General features: G+C 30.9%; 1 protein-coding gene across 3 annotated transcripts in view; it reads right to left on the reverse strand.

The window, feature by feature from the left end:
• Positions 1–24628, reverse strand: part of LOC124543731 (solute carrier organic anion transporter family member 4A1) — an 88367-nt gene extending 63739 nt beyond the window's left edge. For 2 of the 3 annotated variants that reach the window (XM_047122010.1, XM_047122028.1), the window contains exons 1-3: positions 24293–24628; positions 14433–14547; positions 4900–5035 (exon numbers count right to left, since the gene is read on the reverse strand). In XM_047122010.1, the coding sequence (XP_046977966.1) occupies positions 4900–5035; positions 14433–14537 (241 nt within the window). In that variant the 5' untranslated portion in view covers positions 14538–14547; positions 24293–24628. Of the gene's footprint in view, positions 1–4899; positions 5036–11479; positions 11638–14432; positions 14548–24292 lie in introns of those variants that run through there. The other variant, XM_047122018.1, reaches the window with a different exon arrangement.
• Between the last annotated feature and the right edge of the window lie 1986 nt (positions 24629–26614).

Here is a 26614-nt window from a genome sequence, read left to right on the forward strand (position 1 = left end):
TGAACCCGTCAATCAATCATCGGTTAAGATGCACACGTTCTAGCCACTGGGCCATCTCAGTTCTTCATCGAAATGGAATTTTAATTAGACTTAAAGTAAAATCGTATCTTAAGACTTAATTTATTTTTGTAAAATTGAAAGTATTAATCAAAAACAGTTTATCTATTTATAGATGAATATTTAAGGATCACTCGATGTCTGCGTTTTTATTTATTGATATTCTTTATTCTGTATTGCATAAAAGATATAAAACTATATTTTACATATGGATTAAACAGAAGTTGGGGGCGAGCATCATTCGGCTTTATTGCTAAAACAGCGATCTGTTCCAGGCAAATAAAATTCTGCCATAAACGTATCCACTATCCACCAACTCGCACTGAAGTACTACACTCCTCAAACTTTAGCCCAGCGTTGGGCCACATACAATTACTACTTATATTCGAAATAAACACACTAAATAATGACATAAGATTATATTTTGAACGGTGTTTAAAATGTGTATAAATAAGCAAAAATAATAACAAAAAAGTAAATATCACTTTGTCTGGGATTACGTTGGTTTAACACCATGCTTTTATTAATGAGGTACAATTCATAAGCTTTAACGATTACATTAATACACCTACTTTATCATTTTCAAAGAAAACTTCGCAAAAAATTTCGTTTGTACTTGGGATATAACGTTACGTTAATATTGTAACTAATTGCCAATTACTTTAATTGACGCAGTTAATATCTTTTTAAAATATTTATTTATACTTCACGGTCGAAGCGCTATCTATATTTATTACTCTGTATATCATATGGATGAATAATTACGATGCAACAAAACAGGTTACACTTAAGTTTTTGTTGGTAGTTTTTTTATAGAAAATGTTTCTATTTGAAGAAGCTTGCTTTGGTAGAAGCTCAAAAGATAAACACATCTACAATTATAGATTGGCGGTTTTTAAAGATTAATTAGTAATATATAATTTAGAAAGTGATACTTATAAGGAGTAGAATTGTAGAATATTGTAACAAGAGATCTCTCGCTTATTGAAATTTTTTATTTACAAAATAGCTTAAATACAACTTTTATTTGATGTTTGTTTATAGGAGGTTATAGTGTAAGTACCATAAACCATTGTCTCTTCAGGTTACCCCTAACTCATATTGATAATTTATACAAAACAGCACAGAACTTTACATTGTTATAAAGTGCTAACGACGACGAACAACGACAACGCCTAGCACAGGTGTAATGCTGACATAATACTACAGATTTTTTCTTGTTTCTTTACTATATTGTCCACATATTATAAAACAAAAACCATCCTCTCAAATGACTCTCTCTATTAAAAAAACCGCATCAAAATCCGTTGTGTAATTTGAAAGATCTAACAATACATAGAGACAGACATCGGTGAGCGACTTTGTTTTACACTATTGTTACGAGAGTAACCTTAGCCTTCAATATGGTTTTATGACATTTGATTCTATATCATAATTTATATCACTTTATTATTGCATATCAGTAATATAGCAGGAGCTATTGAATTGAATTTATTATATTTAATTACACTATGTAATGATAATGATATCAGAAATAGGAATAAGTGAAATGTGAAAACCGCCATCGCCTGACAGTTGCATTGTTTGTTAATTCGGTGAGGAAATCACCTTGTAAATCTCGTTAGTCGCCCCACGGCGTAGTTCGCGTTTTTATTCAACAATTACCGTATTTTGTTGTTACGGTAAACGTTTTATGCCGAGGGGAGGACAGCTCGGGTTGCAGATGGTTTTTTTACGTATTATTATTTCACAAATTGCATCGTGTAACAACTTTTAGCGTTAATCTAAGTTTTTTTTTATTGTTCTTAAATTTAATTATATTCAATATTGTATTTATGTAAATAGAGAATTGCTACAAATATAGAATACCATTGAAAGTAGATGATAAAAAAGTAATGGTATATATGGAAGTTAAGTAAATGATATACACTACTAAATAATATAGACAATATTGTGATGGCCCAGTAGTTAGAACGTGTGCATTTTAACCGATGATTTCGGGTTTAAACCCAGGCAAACACCACTGTATATATGTGCTTACTTTGTGTCTATAATTCATCCCGTGCTCGGCGGTGAAGGAAAACATCGTGAGGAAATGTGTCTAATGTCATCGAAATTCTGCCACATGTGCATTGTACCATCCCGCATAGGAACAGCGTGGTGGAATATGTTCCAAACCCTCTCTTTAATGGAAGAGGAGGCCTTAGCCCAGCAGTGGGAAATTTACTGGCTGTTACTTTACTTTATTACTTTACTAAATAATATCGAATCAACAATTTTAAATACATGTATATATAGACAAAGTTGTATATGTAGTGTAGTAGATCAGTTTCATCAAATGATTCTCAATTTTCAAACTGTCCAAAATAAAGCACGAAATGTAATCCTTATTGAACCGGTAACAGGACAGGTGTATGCAGTTTTGTAATCACTTACGCGAGCTTGTACTCACGCAATTCACGCAAGAAGCCGGTATCTCTAGTAATGTAACACAAATTTTGCAATTACTAGACAGAAGAAAGAAAAAACTAAATCTACAAAGTATAACAACAACATATATAGAGATTACTACATATTATATATTAAATGTTTGACTGTCTGCTCTTGTGGCTATCTATATATATCCCTGTTAAATCCATAACAAACATATTAAATCAATGAATATAAATAAACATTGGACAACATCATATACATTACTCTGATCCCAATATAAGTAAAATATTAATTAACGAAACTATAAGAACTATACTGTTGAAACTTGGTAAGTAGATGTATTCTGTGAAGATTTTCACACAAAAATTAAAAAAAAATACCGGTACTAACAGTTTCCCCATACTCCTAAATCGTAATCCGGAATTTACTTTTCATTCAATATCTAAATCTTGTATGTAAAATAAGAGAAGAACAACCGTTATGGAACTGGGGCAAAAAAGTTTGAGAAACGCTGCACTAGGTCATTTTAGAAAATTAAATATAATAATAGTAACAATATACGTTACGGTGTACGTGTTTTGACTGCTATGTAAGACTATTTTTATCTAGCACGTATGCAAAACATGCTGTCGTGCGGAATAAAGTGAAATAGTCTTAATATAGCGAGGGGTTCCGTGACTATCAATTATAACGAAGTTATCTACGCGTAAAGCGAATAAAAACTATTGATTTCAATAATGTAGGTGAAAAAAATTAATGCCCCAATTATATTTTGCATAAACAACAAAGGATTGAAATATTGGCTACTATACTAAATACTACTACAGAATTTGCTTATTTACGATCAGAGGCGGATTTAAAAATTTGCCGCTAGTAGGCTATCAATTTTTTCCGCCCCTACTTTTTTTGCAACATTTATGATTACATCATATTCTCATTCTCAGTCATCATTACATCGGTTTTTTCTCGTTATTAGTATGATTATAAACTCGGTGATATTTCTGTTAATTACTAGATTATTCTTCCAACCCGCTATATAGTGACGAGTATATGGATTACGGACGTAATGTGTATACATATAATTATTTTTTTAAGTTTTTTTTTTTAATTTCTGTAAGATAATAACAAATTTGGGCTAAATTTGCCGCCCCTCTAAATCCTACTTAGCCTATTGGTAAATCCGCCACTATTTACGACATCACATTAGATACTTCAAAAATTATCACTGTATCTTTACTATATTGTCCATGTATTATATACGAAAACATAGCTCTCAAATCACTCATTCTATAGGGACAGACAGCGGCAAGCGACTTTGTTTTATACTATGTAATGATAATGTATCGTGAGCAAACAAATCCATATCCTGTGTTATTCTCTGTGCTAGGTAGTTAGTAAGGTTTACATTTTTCAGATTTTGAACCATAATATGTGTTCAAGATTCACGTGTTATAAATCGCAGAGATTTCGGCTAATTTTAAGCCTGTTTTAATAATAAAACTTTTAACAACTTTAAATAATATTACAAGAATATCAATGTATACTCATCTTATAAATGCGAAGGCAACTCTGCCTGTTAGCTCTTTACACATCGCTGCGCTGATTATTTATAATTAAATATGTAGTATATGTATATATTATATCGTTTTGTTTTTTTTAAACTTATATGTAACTTGATAATGAGGAGTGGATCTTCTGCGAAACTTCGCGCTTATTCAAAAGAATAGGAGCTTGTCGATAACATTTTTAATTTTGGTTAAATTTTTCTTTTTTTTTTCTTATACAGCCGCAGTACCATTCTATAAGCGGCCAGTTAATTTTTTAACTTTGCTAGAGCTCTTCAAAATGAGACCATAAACATCTTTTACGTGCATTTATGGTCCCTTGATAAGTACAGACCCATATGGGTGGTACCACAGATATCCTACCGCTAAACGGTGTATTCAGGATTGTACGCAGAGTACAATAAGGTTTATTTAATTCAACAATACCCAAAATACACAATAATTTTAGATGTCATTGTTGGCGGCAACGAGTACATTATAAGGAGTGGCTTGTGAATGTAATGCCAGTGTATGGGACAAGCAAACAAACGTGACAACTACCATCAGGCAAATTTAATCGCCTGCTTTGAAAACATTTTTTTTTAAATTATTTTATTAATTTATTATTTATTTTAGTTTTTTTTTTATATATGTTTAAGTCGTGCAAATGACAATAAAAAAATACCATTTTCACGGTCTGTAAATTTTTACGTTGAGAGTCGTGTTAGTTTAATATTTAAATTTATTAAATAAGGCAACCGTTATACCTACATCTTTAGATATAGGTTTGTTTCACCAAAGCTTCTGACCGACTGAATGGTACCTAGCTAATTTCAACGAGCCAATGTTACTAGTTAGTACTCACCCTGTATAGCTCCAGCCCAGCACAGCCAGAACAGCGCCCATTTAGCGGTGCGGAAGCGCTGCAGCCACGCTGGTCGCAGCGCTCCCCAACCGCAGCGGAGGTCGCGCTCCGCTGACCATTCTCCATCTCTGTCATTCTGATAACAACATACTTACATTAAAAATTACGAAGTAAGCTCAACAATTTTCAAAATTAGAATATGAATAAAAAAGTAAAAAAGTAAAGTAACAGCCTGAAAATTTCCCACTGCAGGGCTAATGGCCTCCTCTTCCATTAAGAAGAGGGTTTGGAACATATTCCACCACGCTGTTCCAATGCGGGTTGGTGGAATGCACATGTGGCAGAATTTCAATGAAATTAGACACATGCAGGTTTCCTCACGATGTTTTCCTTCACCGCCGAGCACGAGATGAATTATCAACACAAATTAAGCACATATGTATAGTGGTGCTTGCCTGGGTTTGAACCCGAAATCATCGGTTAAGATGCACGTGTTCTAACCACTGGGCCATCTCGGCTATATGAATAAAAATCATCTTTATTAAAGTAGAGTCATAAAAGCAGTTTCAGATAGCCAAGTTACAATGTTGAAGTAAATTTAACGCTACCACCGGTTCAGAAACTAGATTCTACCGAGAACAAGCGGCAAGAAACTCAGTAGTTAATATTTTCCACTATTTTAATTACAGAGTATATCAGTAAACAACTATTATTTTTTTACGTATACTGCCTAGAAGTTAATAAGTACTAAGTACCCGCTCTTTTATCATAAATATAATATGATATTTAGTGTGGCTTTATTTATCAATGTTCTTTATTACATTTTTATCGTAATAATAACAAAATGAGTAAACTAACCTTAACAAAAACATGTTTATATAAAAGCTTCAAATAATTACACATTAACCCGTAGATATAATAGTACCATATTATTTTTATTAAATAGAAAACTCATATTCCTATTATCACTGTTGATCTAACAGCAATATATTAGCATACCAAACAAATACTAAAGTTATTGAAAAGATTACAAAAAAATAGAAATTAGTAATAAAATAAGGCAAATTTTACACTTGTCAATTGACAAAGATGAGCTACTAGTATTTTGCAGAAGCATTATTTTTAATATAGTTACTGCTCTACCCCTATGATTAACGTTATGGTGATCTGAATAATTGGGCTGTCGAACTAATTAATCCTGAGATTATTGCGAACATTTATACTAAATATACTACTCGATAAATTATACTACTCGATAACATAGGTGCAGATTTGAAGGAAGTAATAAGAGAGATCACGAAGAGTCAGATTTACTTGGAATTGAATTAATTCGTCAAAAGAGCTCTTAGGACTATTTACTATCTCAGAGCTCGATGTTACCTCTAGGATGATTTTAACAGTTGGAATACTTACAGTAGTATCAGTATAATTTGTCAACACTATTATGTATATCTATAATAATAGTGATAACTTTATTACACATTATTGCCTGTATAGTATTGCTATAAAAGATTATTTAGAGTTAGCATTAATTGATTACGATGCGGGTTGTATAATATCTAATTAATGGATAAATTATATTTAATTCATTTTAGAGTTTAAAAAAAGTTAAGAAGAAGAAATTAATTAACAGGCCTAATTTTCGAGAGCCGATATTATTAATAGTATTCAGATTCAAATATCGTTCAGTTTTCAAATTATTAAATAAAATAAAAAAGAAAATATTGAAAGGAAACCTCCGCCATTGAGAGGCATGAGAACAGCATGGTGAATAATCTCCAAACGTAAATATTCAGGAGTTATTAGTAATTTAAACTTATATTTGGTAATAAAATTTATATTAAAATCTTATTCTTACCACACAGGACATCCTACACGTTCAGAAACACCGTCGTTAACAAGAGACACCGATCTAAAGTGGATTAAACTAACAAAGCACCGGAACCAATAATTTTGTCACATTCTATTTGGTTCAAGATTTAATGCCGAGCTTAATAAGCCTAATGTTAGGGGTCCGCTATAAGAATTGAAGTAGCTCTCACGTAGTTCACTAACTTAAATTGTACAGCCACAAGAACAGACTAAGGTCACTTACACACGATTAAAGTTATGCACTAAAATATGTGTATAATATATTGTTAGATAAATACAAACTGAATTTAAATGATGAGTATTATTGTCATAATTTATTTTTTGTTTAGAATTTACTGGAGAATAATAACTTTTGGCATTGTGAAGATGGATCTTTGCATAATTTGTGGAAATAATTAGAAAATAATAACTTGGAATATTTAATGTTAAAAATCATGTATGAATATTTGTACGAAATTATTGCCGATATCGATAATAAAAATCATTGAGCTGTTTGTTAATTGATGGCAAAGAATGACTACTGAGTTTCTAGACAGTTTTTCTAGAATCTACATTCCAAACCGGTTGCTTACGTTTAATTTAATTCAAACATAAAGACTCAATATTAGTAATATGACTGTACACAAACGAAGAATAATATTTAATTAAATAAAATTCATTTAAAAAAGTAAAGTAGGTTGAAAACATCTTTGCATATATTAATAGATCTCACAAAGTATATAAATTTTAACAATTTTCCTAGATAACCAAAGCGCCACCCAATTTGGGAACCTTATCACATCTCGTAGGTGATGTCCCTTGTGCCTGTAGTTACATCGAGTCACATCTTCAAATTAGAACATACAATTGACGGTAGAATATATAATAAGTCAGTGCTACCCTACAGGGATAATGCACAAGGTCCTAGCACCAATAATAATAATCTATCCCATTACCAAATTTCCATGATAATCGGTTTAGTAATTTTTTCAAGATTTTGAAAAATATCTGAGATTTGGTATTTAAATATTTCTATTTTTATTTCACATTTCTGTTTAATCAATATTAATTTTATGCACAGGTTTTACGCAAGGCGATGGCTATCTGACCTTTAATATAACAAGAACTAAGTTACGTATGATTACGATAATATTCCAAGCGAGAACTTTCAATTATTATAAGATTTATATCAGGGGTGGACGACATATTGTGACCTTTACCTTGCAGTACATAAATGAAATAATATTAATAGTTTAATTTCAGTAAAAACTACAAGGCTTGAACGAAACGAGATCCAACTAACTCGACCGATCCTGTAACAAAGCTGATTCTAGATACATAATATGGCCTGTATAAAAAGGAAGCCTTATTAAAATATGTATATTTATTTGTACAAATCTTCTGTACGTGAGTATGTAACTGAACTAGTCCTAAAATGGTGATCGATTTCGATCAAGTTTTTGCTTGTATTTGATTTGATTCCTGTATTAGATTGGACTCGATACGTGACGCCCGGACGAAGTCGGGACGGCAGCTATGATACAAATATATCATATATTCGTAAAGCTATAGATATATTGTCCGTGTGTTTTGTGAGCCATTTATATATGTTTTATTTTTCATTAAAGATCTATTTCTTCTGATTACATTTCTTATACATTCAGATAAAGATGTCACTTGAATAATCTTATATCATTTTAATAGGTTTTTTATGTAACAAATTAAAATATCCTATAAATATAATAAAAATAAAAAATATAATAGAACTGCTTTTGTAGCTTTTTATTATAATATAATAATATACTAAAAAATACTTGATTTATCAATTATTTAGTGTAAGTATACTTGATAAATATATGTACATAACGATTTTTCAGTTCAAAGTTCTAGCACAATCATTATCATTGATAATTTTAGAAAATAAATACGACAATTTCTTATTTTTATTGCAACCAATTAACACCGAAACTATTAACTCCCAAATGGTTGATAAATGAAGTGTAAAAACCAACTGAAATGTTTTTTGTTTTTTTTTTTAAATAGATTTAAAATAAATTAATTACGAAAAATTCCAAAGACTATCAAGACATCATGAACATTTTGGTCCACCTATGAATGGTGAAAAATATCCACATGAATCACTATGATTACGATCAGTAATCTGACTCGCCCACCACATCCTGACATACCTCGCTGCTGACTCCAGACTGATTTTGATTTAAAAGGAACACTAATAAATACCAATCAGGACGTAGCAGGAAACTGGCTGACATTATATCTTCTTTAACCAGAATTAAAGAATTAGTTACTAATAAGGTACCGCGTAGGTAAGTTGAAATTCCCAGCATTAATCCACTATAATGTATATTTCCATTGTACATATAGTATATGCCTGTATTATACATATACTCTCGAACACTCTTTTTATTAATAAAGAGTACATCAAAATCAATGGTGTAATTTCAAAGATCTAAGCGTACAGATTACGGGAAGTAAAGGAAGAAGAAGGAAGATTTTTGTTTTATACTACGTTAAAAAAAAGTTAATAATTATGAAGAGGTTCGAATTGTAAAGATGAATCCCTATTGGAACCTTTTTAATTTTTTTTTAATAAAATGGTAGTTCTATCTATTATATCTATATCCGAAATGTAAGGTTTGTCTTATTATAGTTTAATTCTTTAACGCTGACTGTAGGGTTGACACGCACGATATAAATTTTTTATTTTGTATATGATTAAGGTTTTATATCAATAATTCATTACTGTTTTCTTTTTTATAGATTTTATTGATATTATCCTGTTAATAACTTTATCGGTATCTCGTGTCATTTATTTTGATGTATTGTTTAATAATTCAATGATTTATTACGTTCTTTTTAATTTAATTCTTTTTAAATTATGATGCAAAGTTTCTTGTAAGAGAGCTTCTGCCGTGGTATATATATAATGCCGTTACCTTAACACAATTATGATGTATGAGCCAAAAATGAGCAAAAAAATTCAACATGTAAGTAACTTATCGATAATAAGACCATAAAATTATTTCCAAAACTAAATCAAGATATCAAAAAATGGCAAATATATGAGGATAGATATTTTTTCTTATTAATATGCGATCAAGAGTTGGAAGTTATGACATCTTAGTTATAACACTGCAGCCTTTTTTTTCGCTGGAAAAACGCTTTTCGCGCTTCCCCCACGTGATGGAAAGTGGGGGGACACCCCGGTTTCCTGGACGCCGATTGCGCCCAGGTCCACCGGGTTTACAAACTAAAAAACCAGCGGTACCCTCACCGTCTCTCAGCGGGCGCCACGGGATCGCTTACACATGCTACCGTGGCATACCACTGCAGCCTTGCATAAAGTACATTTTTACTTCGATCATTACGAACTACGATGACTCTAATTAATGTGTGTTGTGTTGTGAGTCTCGTATTTGTTCTAACAGAATATCTCTACAGATAAAATCTTAAAACAAATTATTTATTAATCAATCACCTAAGTTGGAATTTTGATTTCTGTAACGATACGATGTAGAATTATCGCGATTATTACACATTTAAATAAAATGATTTTAATAGATGATTTAAATAGAATGAATAGTGTTCGAAACGTCGGGATGTTTTAAAAATAATTAATATACGCGATTCATCCGTTATAATTAGTTTTATTTAGATGTAGAATTAGTTTCTTTATGGTTAAAGATATTTATTACTGAGGAATTAAATTAAGTTTCACTTACTTGAGCAATAACATACGCAATCTATACATAACTTTGATATGTAGAAGTAATGTACAGTTTTAAATATTTTACTCTGTACACTAAAAAGGTTACACTATTCAATTACACTAAAACAAAACCATACAAATTAAATACTACTAAATAATATTGAAGCGAGTGCAAATTCGTACGTTTACGTTTTTTTTTTTAGTTAATTATATGAAGGTATCTTTATTATCTTCCCAATTAAAAAAAAAATATGAGAAAAAAGAATTGATACTTATTACTTATGTATTTATACTTACTTTATATAAGCATTTTTATTGTTGTAAATTTTTAACCTTAGTTTTTTTTTTACTTTGTTGATTTGTACGTAATTTTAATTGTAAATTTAAATGTTAATGTGATTAAAGGAGTATAAAAAAGTAACTGGCGATAACGATTGGAGCGTTACATTGATTTAACATATATTTGTAAATTCATAATTGAAATTGTGATTGCAAAATACCTTTCTAATTGTATATTTTTAATAAAACAAAAAATATATTATAATATTTTACGAACAAAATAAGAAAATGTTTGTATATAGACATATTTTATATTTATATTTTTATATTATTTTATAAAAAAACTTTCTATACACATAAACACACAAACAAACCATTTTTAATTTTTTTTTGTAATATTTGTAGATATTAATATTAATTTTTTTTACAAAGAATTCATCGCAATATTATACTTAATAATTACTAATTCTTAAATTGAGTATTCTTGTTAAATGTAATTACTTTCAATTTATGTATTTTAATAATGATAATTATACATATTTTTATAGTTTTAATTTAATTTTGTTACACTTAGTCCTTGTTGTTTTGCTTTAAATTACATTAAATATTTTAAAGTTTTCACTATGATTAGAATTCCTAAGACTTTAAATGGGAAGAAATATTATCGAAATAATTTATTTTATCATCTTTCAATAAATATTAAATAAAAGTAACTAATACCATTTCAGCACATCCAATTGATACTCGTACACAATAAAAAACACGTATTTAAAACATACTTTTCGCACAAGCTATTCGTGTTGCAAACTTAACGTGAAAAGTTTCGAGTCGAACGACGACCGGCGTATAACCACGCTACCAACCCAACCCCACGCGGGAAACTGAGGGTTCCCGGAGCCCGTTACTGTATATAAACAACCGGGTCACAGATAAGCAAAAAGCAATAGATGCTTTAAAAAAAATCACAACTACTTTTGCCCGTTAAAAATACTGAATTATGAAACATGCTTTATGTGTAAAAAAATATAACTGTTTCCTGCAAATAAATAGCTTAAAGGTAACTAAAGTCAATAATCCGATCAGTTCCGACATGTTACTTTTAAACGTATTCGTTCCTAATTACGACGGTATGTAATTAACACTGTTTATTTAATCAATTACTTTCTTAACAGCGAAACAATATTTTTATTTTAGGTATTGTAACAATACAATACATTGGATTCGATATTAAATTAATAAAAATAACTTAAGACATTTTGAAATGTTATTATTGATACAGATTAAATTGAAATGTTTTGTAAATTTTGCGCGGCATTTGTAATGTATTCTCTGTTCGTTCATTAGTCTATGCGCACTCACTGCGCACGTGCGGCTTACTTGACGTGAGTTTAATCTGATTTTGAAACTAAATTAAAAGCGCCATATTTATGTGTTTTGGAGGGAAACTGGCCTGCATAATATATTTTCTTTTTAGTTCAAAACAGGAAAGTAAGAATATCATGTATAGCTTTTATTTTTTGTTTGTATAAATTTCTTAGAGCGATCTTAGGCTGCTGTATTACTAACTTGAATTAGTTTTCACATATGTTAATAAGTTTGTTTAATGTAAGATGTATATGCATATTTAGTTGAATAATGTTTATCTAGAGATTTATAACAGAAAGCAATGAAACACAAACATTAAAAGTAAAAGAAAACTAGTATTATCGTTGTCTATATTAATTATTATATCATTAATCAACCTATAAATACGACACATTTATTATAATAATCAAAATGACAAGCGATCAGAAAATATTACAAAAAAATATAGAAATTGATGCCTAATTTCTTAGCCGAATTTTCGCTGGTCGTTAAGACGATTAACTATGTTTTCAATTCGGAAAATAAAACACCTTACTGTTACCGTACACGAGTATCATCGCATACTGTTATATAAAAATTAAATTATACTGAGGTAAATACCTTTGAACCTTTAATTATTGTATAGTAAGACACAAATTAGATGTAGCATCGGAAAATGCAATGGAATGAAAATAAAACCGATTACTGCCGATTTACACAACCACCAAAAATAGCTCCCTATCGCGCCATTCGACGCTATTCGTCGCTATAGATTCAAGCGACAGAGAAAGCAAGTGCATGTAAATCGACGCGTCAAATTGACGAATATATTAGGTCATATGATATTACAAGTTATTACGTTTGTGCAAAGATCATATTCGCGTGAGAAATAAATATTGATAATTTGGGATAGCGTACTCAAATCGGATGTGATCGGTTTTACGAATTTTGCCGATGCGACATCTAAGTTGTGTCGTACTATACAAGGTTATATGAAATGTAAGGGTATTCTGAGTCAAAACTTCAAATGGTGAATTTGCAAGTTATATGATATGCGACATTGACTAAAATAATTATACAATTGATAGGGGCACACAGATCAAAATAGCGTGACACGCTGTAAGTCAGTTTTCAACATTCCACGGATGACATACGAATTCTGTAACAATTCACACAATCACACAGCTGTTTCAAAATGAAGGTTATACCAAGAACACCTGCGAGAAAGACATTTATTAGCTCTTTTTCACCAATTAAATAACACATTATTTTGTACGATATGACGTATGCTTCAAAAACATAAATACTAACTACACAATATTTTATATTTATTTACTAGCTGTGCCCGCGACCATGTACGCATTTAAATTTAACAAAATAAAATATATTACTGTAGCCTAAATTACTCCTTATTAAATCAGTTATCTGCCAGTGAGAGTCCCGTCAAAATCGGTCCAGTCGTTCCAGAGATAGACAACATTTTTTAACAAATGATATTATAGTATATGTACCGTGATACCGCAAAATCAAAAAATCTAAATCAAAATAAACTTTATTCGAGTGGGCTTTTACAAGCACTTTTGAATCGTCAATTAACAATTAAGTGAAGCTACCACCGGTTCGGAAAGTAGATTCTACCGAGAAGAACCGGCATGAAACTCAGTAGTTACTCTTTTTCAACATTTAAAAAATACAAAGTCCTATTAGTTATACAATTATTTAAATTAACATATCCTGCGTAGAAGTTAAAAGGTATTAATTCCACGCTTTTGTAACATCTACAAAATCTTGTATCAAGTAATACGCCTTTTTTACCAATGTATTTTTTATAAACGATTTGAATTTACGAAGAGGCAAAGTTAAAAATGTCTGCGGAATTTTATTTTGGTTTGGGCTATTTTGATATTTAAAAAAAAACACTCCAATTTTGTATAGATAATCTCGTATTTCGATATAATGCATTATTACCTAACTAGCGACCCGCCCCGGATTCGCACGGGTGCAATGATATGACAGAAACTTCTAAAATAATCAGTGTTTCTTTCCTATATTGTCCATGTATTATTTACAAAAACCTTCCTCTCGAATCACTCCATCTATTAAAAAAAAACTGCATCGAAATCCGTTGTGTAGTTTTAAAGATTAAAGCATACATAGGGATATAGGGATAGAGAAAGCCACTTTGTTTTATACTTTGTAGTAATGATTTTTAAACGATATTTAAAGTAATTGGCAAAGTGAACCTGCGAATCTTCCAGAAAGGATTTATTGAATGGCGGATCCGGAATTCGTGCAGTTACGTGAATATAAAGACAATATATCAAGTTACCCTGTCCCCGTCCTCTCGCCTGATGCGCAGGTCGATGGTCTGGAAGCCATCGTCTACGTTCTCGAAAGCCTTGTTGATGCAGCCACCTGCATTTTCAGGCAGCATTGTACACTGTTGACAAACAAACAAGATTTTAAATAGACTTCTTTAAAAAGTTTATATAACATGTAAACAAATTATATGTTAAAAAGATGTGTCGTGGAACACTCGTTTGGAAGTCGACGAAGAAAGACGAAGTATCTTTCGCTGTACTATATTATGTATTAAATAACAGACACATGAAATTAATTAACAACGTTTGAGAATGTATATAGCCGAGATGGCAGTGGTTAGAACGCGTATCTTAACTTATCATTGCGGGTTCAAAACCAAGCAAGCAACTCTGATTGTTTATAGGTATAATTATTGTTTATAATTCATCTCAGTCGTGATAAAACCTGCATATGTCTAATTTCAACGAAATTTTTCCACATGTGAATACACCAACTCGCATTAGAACAGCGTGGTAGAATATGCTCCGAACATTTTGAATTATCTTTACGACAAGGAATAAAATTCTTATTATCATTCCAGTATTCCCGTTTATTAATCCACTATCAATAAAAAACAATAAGAAAAATAAGTCTATATAATATATAATAGAAAGAAATAGATAGAGTTAAAGAAAGGGAACGATTGCCTGAAGGCGTCTTTTTCCTTACGTGATGTTTTCGGCCAGTTCACTGTAAGCCTACTGTCGCATAAAAGAACGTACAGTTGTACCTACTCCTATACTACTAGTCTCATAAGCCGATGGGCTGGTCAACAGCACCAAGAAATAATACAGGATCAAAGACCTTTCGCACTTGCGAGAAAAGACTGGAAAACATACAGTGTTCTTTTTTCAAAGACTTCTTTAAAAAAAATATTTTAATAACTTTTACTAGCTCGACCCGTTTTTCCCAATCCAGGAGTCACTCCTCTTATTTTTTTCTTAATTCGTCCTTTATAGTCAAGTTAATTTATGTAATTGTAGAAACCGGGGGTACGATCCAGCTGAACTTAACTCCAAATGGGGCAACTGCTTTATCCTGCAGTCTCCTTTATTTTTATTGTTCTAATTAGTTCAATTTTGAAATTGGAACTTTTACTTTTTTTCCGATTTTCTTTCATGCCTAATCTACATTGTGGTTTCAGAGTAACCTCATTAACGCAAACGAATACAAATTAACTAGTTGCAAGTTTTACTAAAAACGTGACATTGTTTACTACTTTACAAACATCGTATAAGCGATGAACACATCTCGTTAGGATCATGAATATATGCATGTCATCCGCACTCCATGCATACATTACTCTGTAATCAAGTAAAACATTTTTTTCCTAATAACCTTCTACTCTAAATTAAACGCTGATAAGAAATGTATTATAACGAGCTCGTAATAAAACCTGTCTACGCAACTGACATGACTGCGTCTACTCTTTACGTAAATGCAGTAAAAAAGACACAATATGTTACGTTGCATATAAGTCTTAGACGATTACTAAACCGATGAACAATATATATAGGTATTTCAAAAGTTGTAATTCGCCTTTTGTTTACATAATTACATTAATAAACTGAAATATTATGCACGCAATAATTGCAAGCATTCATATTTAAAAAAAAATTCATATAATTACTTAAGTTAATAAGCATCACTTGTGGACAATCGCCATTTTGACTACTAAGTCAATAAGCATCAAAAACCGCCATTTTGAATTTTATTGAACACTCCAAATATGGCAACAAAATGTTATTTCTATTGAAATTATTATACGTTTAAAGTCAGTTAAGGCTTATTATATTAATGAAAATAACTTTATTTGACGCGTAACATTATAAAAACTATTATAGGCTATTAAAACCAAACATTCAGCCAGAAAAACTAAAATTAGTATTGAAAACATAAATTCAGTTTTTTTAAGGATATATAGAACGCACCTAAAATAAATCATTTATTTTAAAATATTGCATAGATTTCTGATTATACAGTTTATAATTACTGTAAAAATGAGCGCGGAATTAGCACGTTCAATTAATCTTTTTAGTTTTTTGTAGCTAATTTTTGCTCAAGATGTTATTTGTTATATTCGCTAATGTTATGCTCTGTGGGCATTCAAGCCTGTAACTTGTAAATGAAGAATACCTACTTAAGCGAAAGAGCTTCGGCTGGCTATAATAGTAATTAGTTATATTTTTTTCTTGAATTTTTTTTTTGGCGAAAATAATATAAACCTAAGGAATTAGCTACTAATATTAGTCGTATCGTTAGCGCTGATTCCAAGATACAGAAAAAATATTATCATATTTTATAATAGATAATGCCCGTGGCTTCACTTGGGTTTTAAAAGTTGTTTATCGGGTGTAATTTAAATATTAGCCTCTTTCCTTCCTTGAAGTTTAAGTTTGCTTCGCACTAAATTTCACTAAATTCGCTTCATTGGCCTTTGGCCGTAACAGACAAACAGATGGACAGATAGATTTACTTCCGCTTACTATTAGTATAGAAGCTTTCCCATTTAATATTATAAGATATGATACCTAACTTTACAGGCTTAAATAATCCAAAATATAAATTAAAATCTAGCAACATCAGTATTCTATGCTATAATTTTAATATAATTAAAAAAAAACTACATTGTTAAGGTTACACATAATATTTTATGTATTCGACATTCAATATAAAACCGTTTGCTCAGTGACGCGAATCGTATGATTACATTGGTGCAGTGACGTCACTAATTAAATAGAAAGGCGTGTGCGCCGCCCGTACTAGTTCCCATGAGTATTGTGTGAGCGATTGTGGACGATGCTTTATGAGAAATTTGATTGAAAATTTAACATTTTAAAATATATTCAAACCATATATGTGACATGACAAAGTCTTTTTTTTATGAAATAGGTTGGCGGACGAGCATATGGGCTACATCACCCATAGACAATGACGCTGTAAGAAATATTACTATTCTTTACATCGTCAATGCGCCACCGAACTCGGGAACTTAGATGCTATGTCGCTTGTGCCTGTAGTTACACTGGCTCACTCACCCTTCAAACACAACAATACTGCGTACTGTTGTTTAGCGGTAGAATATCTGATGAGTGAGTGGTACCTACCCAGGCGGGCTTGCACAAAGCATTTGTGTTATGAATATTTTTAAAAAGTATCAAAATTGTGCGTCTCAAATACGAATCTTGATTATATTTTATTTATAACAATACTAAACTGCAGCTCAATTTTCTAAAACTTTACCTTTAGCATACAAATCGTCACCCCTCGCTTGAAAGGAAAGAATGAAAAAACTCAAATTATCTCCATTACAAATTCAATCTAAAAAGTTCAGCGGTTTAAACGTGTGAAGTTATAAACTAGAGTTTTATCGCATTTATAATATTAATGTAGATATAGATTTGACTATAGGTACCCCAGGAGTGAGGAGGCTGGTAAAGTTGAGTCTGTGCTGGAGGACTTTGCATTAATAATACAATTTAATTATATTCGCTCTTTAACAGCCAAACTACTAAAATTAATTTGACGAATTTTGATATGGAACTTCAAGGGATAAAAGGTAAAAAAAGCGAACGAAGGCGCGGGCGGCAACTAGTATTATATAGTTAATAAAGAGTTGAAAAGGCCTCAGAACTGTTATAATGAGTACATATTCGGATTACATATGAGTACAGTTTTGGATGTTCTATGAAAATAATCATTTATTAAAAACAATTTTATTCTTTCATGGCAATTTAACATGCAGATTTGTCTCATTCCGTACGAACTCACTTCGTTTATCATGCGTGAAAACTTGAAAAACGATTTATTATTATATGAAATTTAGTCGTGAGTATCTTTTGAATGTTATAATTATTATAGATTCATATTGACAGCGTTGTGGACTAAGGTTTGTGGAACTAACTCTTGTTAGTGGCAAAGTTACAGGAGTTGATTTTTTTTATTTCGTTAGAGTAATGTTTAAATTCATTTGAAATAAACTGTATGTATATGTGTATGTTATCGTAATCGTGATTGTGAGCAATTCATTGTAATAGGAGATACATGAGACGATATAATTATGTCATAAAGTTAATAACTCGCAATTCAAACAGCTTATCATATGCCCTAGACTAGAAACATGGGCAAATACTTTGTAGCGTCATTACATTTTTCAAAATAATAAAGTCTCACCACTAAATTATTTTGTGTTGATTATTATTTAGGGCGTTCAAAAGGATTTTGTAAATGCTGATGAAATCGTAATGGAATTAGACAGAGAAGTAATTTTGAAACTGGATACATACCTATTGGATACATACATACATAATAATTCGATTGATATGAAAAAAATGAAGCGGTCATGAAGACCGGCAGGATTGTTCCGATGAAGAAGCGGTAGATTGCGATATCTAGCTATTAATAAATTATATATGGTACGTATATAGTATGCAAATAAAACGATACGAACTGCCAAGAAACCTGAAGGTAAGTCTATGCTCAAAAAAGGGAGGAAGATGGTAGCGGATCACACTGAAAATATTGACAAAAGAAATAAGTATACTCTTTATTAAAGTAGGCTTTTACTACTACAAAGACTATATTTTATGAAGCTACCACCGGTTCGGGAAGTAGATTATACCGAGAAGAACCGGCTCAAAAGAAACTGACAACGTGTTTAACTAATTTATTTACAGTATAAGTATCCTAGCAGAACCAACGACATTATCGGCTAAATATATTTATGATATAGTTCTGGCACACATGCAGCCTCTCTAAAAGATAATTTAAGATTAATTTAATCAACAGTCATGTAATTTTTAGATATAAGTTGTATTTACATTGTTGTGTTGATAAGAAAAATTGTAAGAGAACAATGGGACTGACATATTTTTTATAAATAAAAGTCCCTTACTTAAATAAAGAATAAAAAAATAATTAAAAAAAAACGCTTTTATTTTATAACATTTTTTTTTCAATTGGAAACCTATGTCCCAGCGCCGATGGATACAGACACGGTGCAAAGTTAGTAATATAATAATTATCATGAACCATTCAAGTGTCATACGTTACTTATCGAGAAATGTTCCGTTATGTTGTGACCCGCAACGTACGAGTGGATTTATTAATATAACTAACATATTGTAATCACTTACTAACGGAAATCGCCATTTATCTTAATATAATGCACGTGTACCAATCGGACGTTAATAATTAAAACATTGTAATAATATTTCAGTTTGTAACGTAAAGAGCAGAAATGGCCCAGTGGTTAGAACACGTGTATATAAACCGAAGATTTCGGGTTCAAATCCAGGCAAGCATAACTATATATATGTGCTTAATTTATGTTTACAATTCATCTCGTACTCGGCGGTGAAGGAAAACATCGTGAGGAAACCTGCATGTGTCTAATTTCATCAAAACTCTGCCACATGTGCATTCGAACAACCCGCACTGGAACAGCGTGGTGGAATATGTTCCAAACCCTCTCCTTAATGGAAGAGGAGGCCTTAGCCCAGCAGTGGGAAATTTACTTTACTTTTTTCTTACATTGTAACGTGACTCGGGAGCGGATTTGATAGCTTAACATTTGTGAGAAAAAATTTGAAGAAAAATAATTAAGAATCTATACGAAAAATTCTCACTTCGCTTCTCACTCTTGCAATGTTTCCGAATCGACTAACAGTTATACGTCTTGATGTGTGTACCCTTTAAATGTTATAATGAATACCATACTGGACAATGATGTTTACATTTATAAATGTGAAAGTAACTCTGACTGTCTGTCTGTCAACCAAACCAATGAACCGAATTTGATGAAAAGGACATAAGCTCCAAAGAAGGACATAAGCTACTTTTTATGCCTAACACCTAACAATCAACCCAATAAAACGCGAACGAAGCCGCAGCCGAAAACTAGTTATTATATATATCAAATTCCACATCTAGGACGTAATTAAACTTAAGAAACAATAATAGTTCTGCCTCCACACCAATCAACTATTTTGATTACAGAACTATTTTTGATACGCAACGAATCTAATCAAAAAATCTCATTAAAAACCTGCAAACTTGAAAAGTAGTAGAAGTGGAAAGTAAAGGTTCTGGAACTGATGTCTCTCCAATTATGTAGTGTTGCCGTCCCATATGATTGTGAGAGTGCAAAAAGTGTACCTGCGTTTGTAAACGGTTTTGACTTTACTACCGAGACAAAGTCAAAAAGAGTTGGATATCTTTATTATGTTCTGTGAGACTGAAATAAAAACAGCTATTTAAATTCATATAAAGTCCTAGAAACCATGTAAATCATCCGAAGTCACTGTTAATCCCGCTTAATAATAGTATTCGAGTAGGGTTTTACAAGCACTTGTGTATCGTCATTTAACAAAGTATATTAAGTGAAGCTAGCAATAGTTCGGATGTTTTCCGACTTTACTGAGTCGGAAATTTGGCGTTATAAGCTTATCCTTACGTCTCGTACACGTAAAATGATTATCACTGAGTCTATTTTATTTAAAATTATCAACGTACTGTAAATATATATAATATCGTCATAAATATATGGTGACCTAACAGTAATTATTCATATTTGTTAAAACAAATGGAAGGGAGTCTCTAATTTCAAGATTATAAATAGACATATCAAATAAAGGTATCAAAGTCAGCTAGTTGTCTAACGTTAACAGGGATGATAAACGAGGATTCCACTGAAGTTTGGATTGGAATTTCCAATGATATTCCTAAAAACATCGTACCATCGCCTACATCATGACAGATATGACAGGATAGGGTAAAAACTACATTTGTTTTTTTTTGTGTATTCAAAACTATTTAGTTTATTGTTAATCAATCGTTGGTGTCTATGATAATGCACTGCTCACATATTCATAATCAGTGTTCTTTTGACCCTAAAATCAATGAAGTATTGGCAGCAAACAACGATGCGTCGCTAGAACCTTTAACATAGAAAGGAAAATCATTTATATATACTAGGAATAGAAAAGGACCCAAAATTAATACTTGTGGAACATCAATTTTTAATGTAGATCCAGAAGACTATTCCATAAATGAAACCTTATTAGACTCTTTGACTTAAGTATGTTGTAATTCATATCCTCGTAAATGTATGAAAAAATAAGAACTGCAATTCTGTATTTATAAACTTTTTATCGTGTCACATTTGAACGGACGTGTAAATTTTTGTCTACAATAAATATATTTTACTTTTTATTCATCAAGGAAAATTTCTAATTTTATTATTCTTCACAACCCTCTTTATTCAAGATCTTATGAACTATTTGTTTACAATGTTGATCTGCTGTTGTTAGATTCTATTTCAACAGTGAGGTCTCCTATGAGCTGTAGATAAAAGTAATAAGCAGTCTCTTCCATGCTCGTGAATAGATAACAGGGTAAAGAAGGTCAACTCGTGAGTTCAAAATTACGCTAATGCAAGTGTATTAAATCAATACATTCTACTATTCACCTCATATCTTGCCGACAAAAACTCACACAATTAATTTATAGAATAAGTTTTATATTGAATCAACAGGGAATTATAAATAAAGATTTACTGATGACTTGGTCTGAATTTTGGTTAACTTTTTTGACTTTATTATTCGTATAGTCTTTTACGAAACAGTCTATTAACGTCACGTTGCTGGACTAAGGTCTCCATTTGGGAAGGTTAGACGTTAATTGTGCCAGCCTGCTCCAATGTGGGTTGATGGATACACATGTGGCAGGATTTCATTGAAAGAAGATACGTGCTGATATCTCAGGATGTTTCCTTCACTGCCAAGATGAAATTATAAACACAATTTTAGCACATAGAAATCCAGCCCCGTTTGGGTTTCGACCCCGCAGTTGTCGGTTAAAACGCAAGCGTTTTCATCACTTAGCTCTTTAATATACACTTACTTTTACAAATTCATTAATGTTATACATAATAATCATATAATTAATTATGATTAATTATTATGTATAACAGTAACCGTTATACTCGACAGCAAGTGATATATTTTCTAAAATCTTCAAATATGTAAAATTATGTAGATTATATGAATTATATAGCAAACTCTAATGAACGAGGATGATATAATTTTGATTGATTTTGTTATAATATAAGTGTTATTGGGACATTAAACTTATTGATTTATTCGCCTTCTCTCACATGAAGGTTTAAAGGTCCTGACGTATATTACATCCAATCACAGGAAGAGATAGACACATCAACATCTTTGACATTGAATTGACGACCACTGCTCGTTGAGATCTTAAATATAAATAATAAATCTATTATTATGAATGCTACTGAATAAAAACAAAATCTCAGAATCTATAACGCCTACAAATTTGTAATTTGACTGGTAAGTTCTTTATAGGGCGTAGAACTCCACCACTAAGGAGATTGGCTCGGCGCGGTGTTTTGAAGTTTATTTTGAAGGTTAAAACGGCGTGTTGGTTAAGTGGTAAAGCCACAAGTCCAGCTGGTATATAAAGTTATTCAAAAACGTTTCTAGCAGTATTTGTTGTAATAAAGTAGCTTAAAGCAAATCAAATGGAATATGTAGATCTGAGATTTGTTTATCTACTTCTTCGATGGAATGGTGTATGGGTCAATTAATATTAATACAATATTTACATAGCGTAAATTAACTATAGGACATAGAGAGTTGAAATTCACAATTAAGCAGCACTGTAAAGAGGCGCACTAACAAAAAAAAGGCGTAGAGAGCTGCGTAAATAATAATTATTATGATACCTAATCAAGTTGTTCGAAGTAAAGCACAGCACTAGATTAATATGATTATTATAATGTTATTGGAATTGAATTAAACGAGTATTCTAGTAGCAATTATAGCAAATTGCAACTCTTGATGTAGTTATTAATAAAGATAAATAAACAACATGTGACATTGAAATAGTGTTATAGCATTGTACGAAAGAATAAAATCAATATATGATATTCATTACGGTTTCGCCAAAAATTGCTTTTCAAATATCGACAGAGCTGTTATCGTTCGAATGTCAAACTATAGTGGCGTAGTGTTATATATTATTAATGAAGTTATATTAATCAGGTACTATTTGTACTTAAATATGTTATTAGCAAAATATTTCGGCTGGTTTCAATACATAAAATATACGAGATAGGTACTTTGTTGTTTGTTGACTTTCTGCGGGCCGCGACGAGTGATGTTTTTGAGTGAATATAAAACAAGAGTGTATTGTAAAATGTTATTAAATGATTACGCATTCGTACACTATTATTTAATGTTATAACTTTAAAATTCTATAATCACGTATATTCATTAGGCCATATCATTTATCCTTAACAAAATTAACAAACATGAAACTAGTTCTGATGTAAAGCTTACGTACGTAAGTTAAATAAGCCCATTACTGGTTTTTATATAAAAACCTCACATAGCTATTAATGATTAATGTATCCTTTTCAGGTGTAATCACTCAGTATGTAACCTTAGTTACCAAGGAGTAGATAGTTATTTATTCGAAAAAGTCGTAATTAAAAATGGCCGGCCAGCTCTTATTTGAAATTTAAATTAGTCTATAATGTATACATAATTAACTTTTATACATTTTTATTTTATTTTTAATAAAAATTAATGTTTATAATCACTCACACAATTATAGCAAGATTAAAAAAATAATATTTTTTTACAGTTCTATAAACACGTGTTTTTATTATTGAAATTAACTAGGTAAATAAATAATGTAATCCATATATAAAAAGTTTTGTTCGCGTAAGTTACACAATATATCTGACTACAACTATGATTATTCTAACTATACTTATAACAGAGAAATTTGATCTAAACACCTGTTTTGTCGCGCGCAGAACCTGCTGACAAACAAAGATCAGCTGACGAGTCTGAACGAGTTAAAAACTCGCATCCCTATGGTATCACACTGTAATCATTAGCACAACACTATAACCACTTCAACCATAAAATGAATATAATTCTAACTTTTTTCAAAATATTATATTCACAATTAAAAAGATCAAAACGCAGCACAGATAACAAATTGAATATTATATAAGAGCGGAAAAAGTAAAAGTGAATTGCGGTGCGCAAGACGTGGTTCGAATTTTGAACTGTGTTTTACGCGCGAAGCGTGCACCGTTTCACCTGTCGCGAAGCTGACTGTGCGGCGCGCGCGCCGCTAGTGCTGTAACAGAAAAGCAAACTTAATGTCGATAATACCTTTGTTATCATTAATTAATATTTTTCTTCATTAAATATGAATTTGAAATCGTGTTATAATATTTTTTTTGCGCTACTTATTATTATTAAGGACGGGCTAGTGTTAATTAAACCATCTAATCTAATTAGTTATTAAATATTTTGTCTGTATTTACGCTTCCTAAGTCAGTCTTCTCTCAACAACAATGTAAAATATTCACATAAGTAAAATTAATTTTAGTCATAATTTAAAAAAGATTTCATTCTACTACTCGGAATTAAGATAAAAATTCCAATTTTTGTGGTACATTTGCTGTCAAATCTAAGTATTTCATTTATCAATACAAAGTCAATAACTTGTATGTTAAAAAATATAATGCAAGTGTCACAGTTTGATAGATGCCAGTTATTTACAGCTCATTAAGACGTTATATTGATAACGTGTGTGTTTATGTCAATCTTATATCAATTGATGACAATGTTACAGCAATTAACACATTCATTACATAAAACGATACAGTTAAAACATTACTCATTCAGATGTTTTGCTGACAAAAATTAAACAGACTGAACGTTTCGTGTTTTCTAACTTATATCAATACTAGCTGTGGATTAATCCGCTGTTATTTCAGTTTTTAACTCTAAGATTATAATACTGACATTCAGATTTTATCTATTGCAAACAAACTTATTTTATTCATAAGTACAACTCGGTCCGCACGGTTCTAGCTAAAATAAATTTTAGTGTTATAATATAATAGTAAATAGTTGCTCTCAATAATTGTTATACTTAAATGTCATTCAGCTATAATTACTTATACTTAAATAATATTGGACTTTCATATTCAACAATCTACTGATTTAATTCCAAAGGGGAATTGATTTCTAAGATACATTAATATTACACCTCCAAACCATATATAGAGAATACTTTTTAAATATCAAGTCTTTCACTTCAAAAATGTAGGTCTCTCATATAACCTCGCAGTCCCGATTTACGTTTTTGGATTGTAATTTCATAAAATTAGTGGACGTCTAAACCCTATAAAGAACCTATCTGCCAAATTTCAACTTTCAAGCGAGAGGTATTACATTTTTATATATGTAGAAGATATATAACAACTATAAAAAGACCTAAAAACATAATTGATAAAGAAAAACTTGGGTTGCTACTCAAATAAATATATATATATGACTTGCTGTATTATTAATTATCGACTGTCGATAAGAAAAACATCGATAATAATAGTAAAAAAGGTATCCCTTACCTGGTCAAGGACCGCGTGGCAACCTGTTTGACCGGAAATGTAGGGTGGCAGAATGTGTATGGAAACTATGGATTTTTACACTTGACTGATTATTATTTTTTTAATTCCATTATTATGAGTGAGCGAGTTATAATTAGTACGTTTTTATAATAAAATAGCATGACGTCATTGGCCTCGTCTGCGTAAAATATGTATTTTGGCATTTTATGAATACAATATAAAGAAAAAAAGCAAGTAAAGTATTACCATACATAATCCATAGGGCGATAAACTCTGCGTAATTTGTGTGTCTAAGGATCAAGGTTTCTGTGTTTGTATTTTAATTATTACTAAATAAATAAAAATACATATAGTATGATATTATTTTTTATAACCTAACTTTGATAAGATAAATTATAAAGACAAATCTAGAGCTTATTCTGTATCAACGAGCGAACTTAGATTATGATTCTTTCACCTCATTAATCAAAACTACCAAATGTATACCTAATGTTTAATTTTAAATATAACTACTCTGTTGAATATATTACTAATAGATACCGCAAGCTGTACATATATGGAGCAACGTTATGATAACGATTTCGAATCCTTTCACTGCTAAACCGATTTTAATTATACTTTCACCATTATATAAAATGACTAACGTTCCCTCGGGGCTTTTTACATGCGGTTTTGATGGCAGTTTTTCATAC

This window comes from Vanessa cardui, chromosome 1 (assembly GCF_905220365.1).
Source record: "Vanessa cardui chromosome 1, ilVanCard2.1, whole genome shotgun sequence".
In the NCBI taxonomy this organism is placed as follows: Eukaryota; Metazoa; Arthropoda; class Insecta; order Lepidoptera; family Nymphalidae; genus Vanessa; species Vanessa cardui.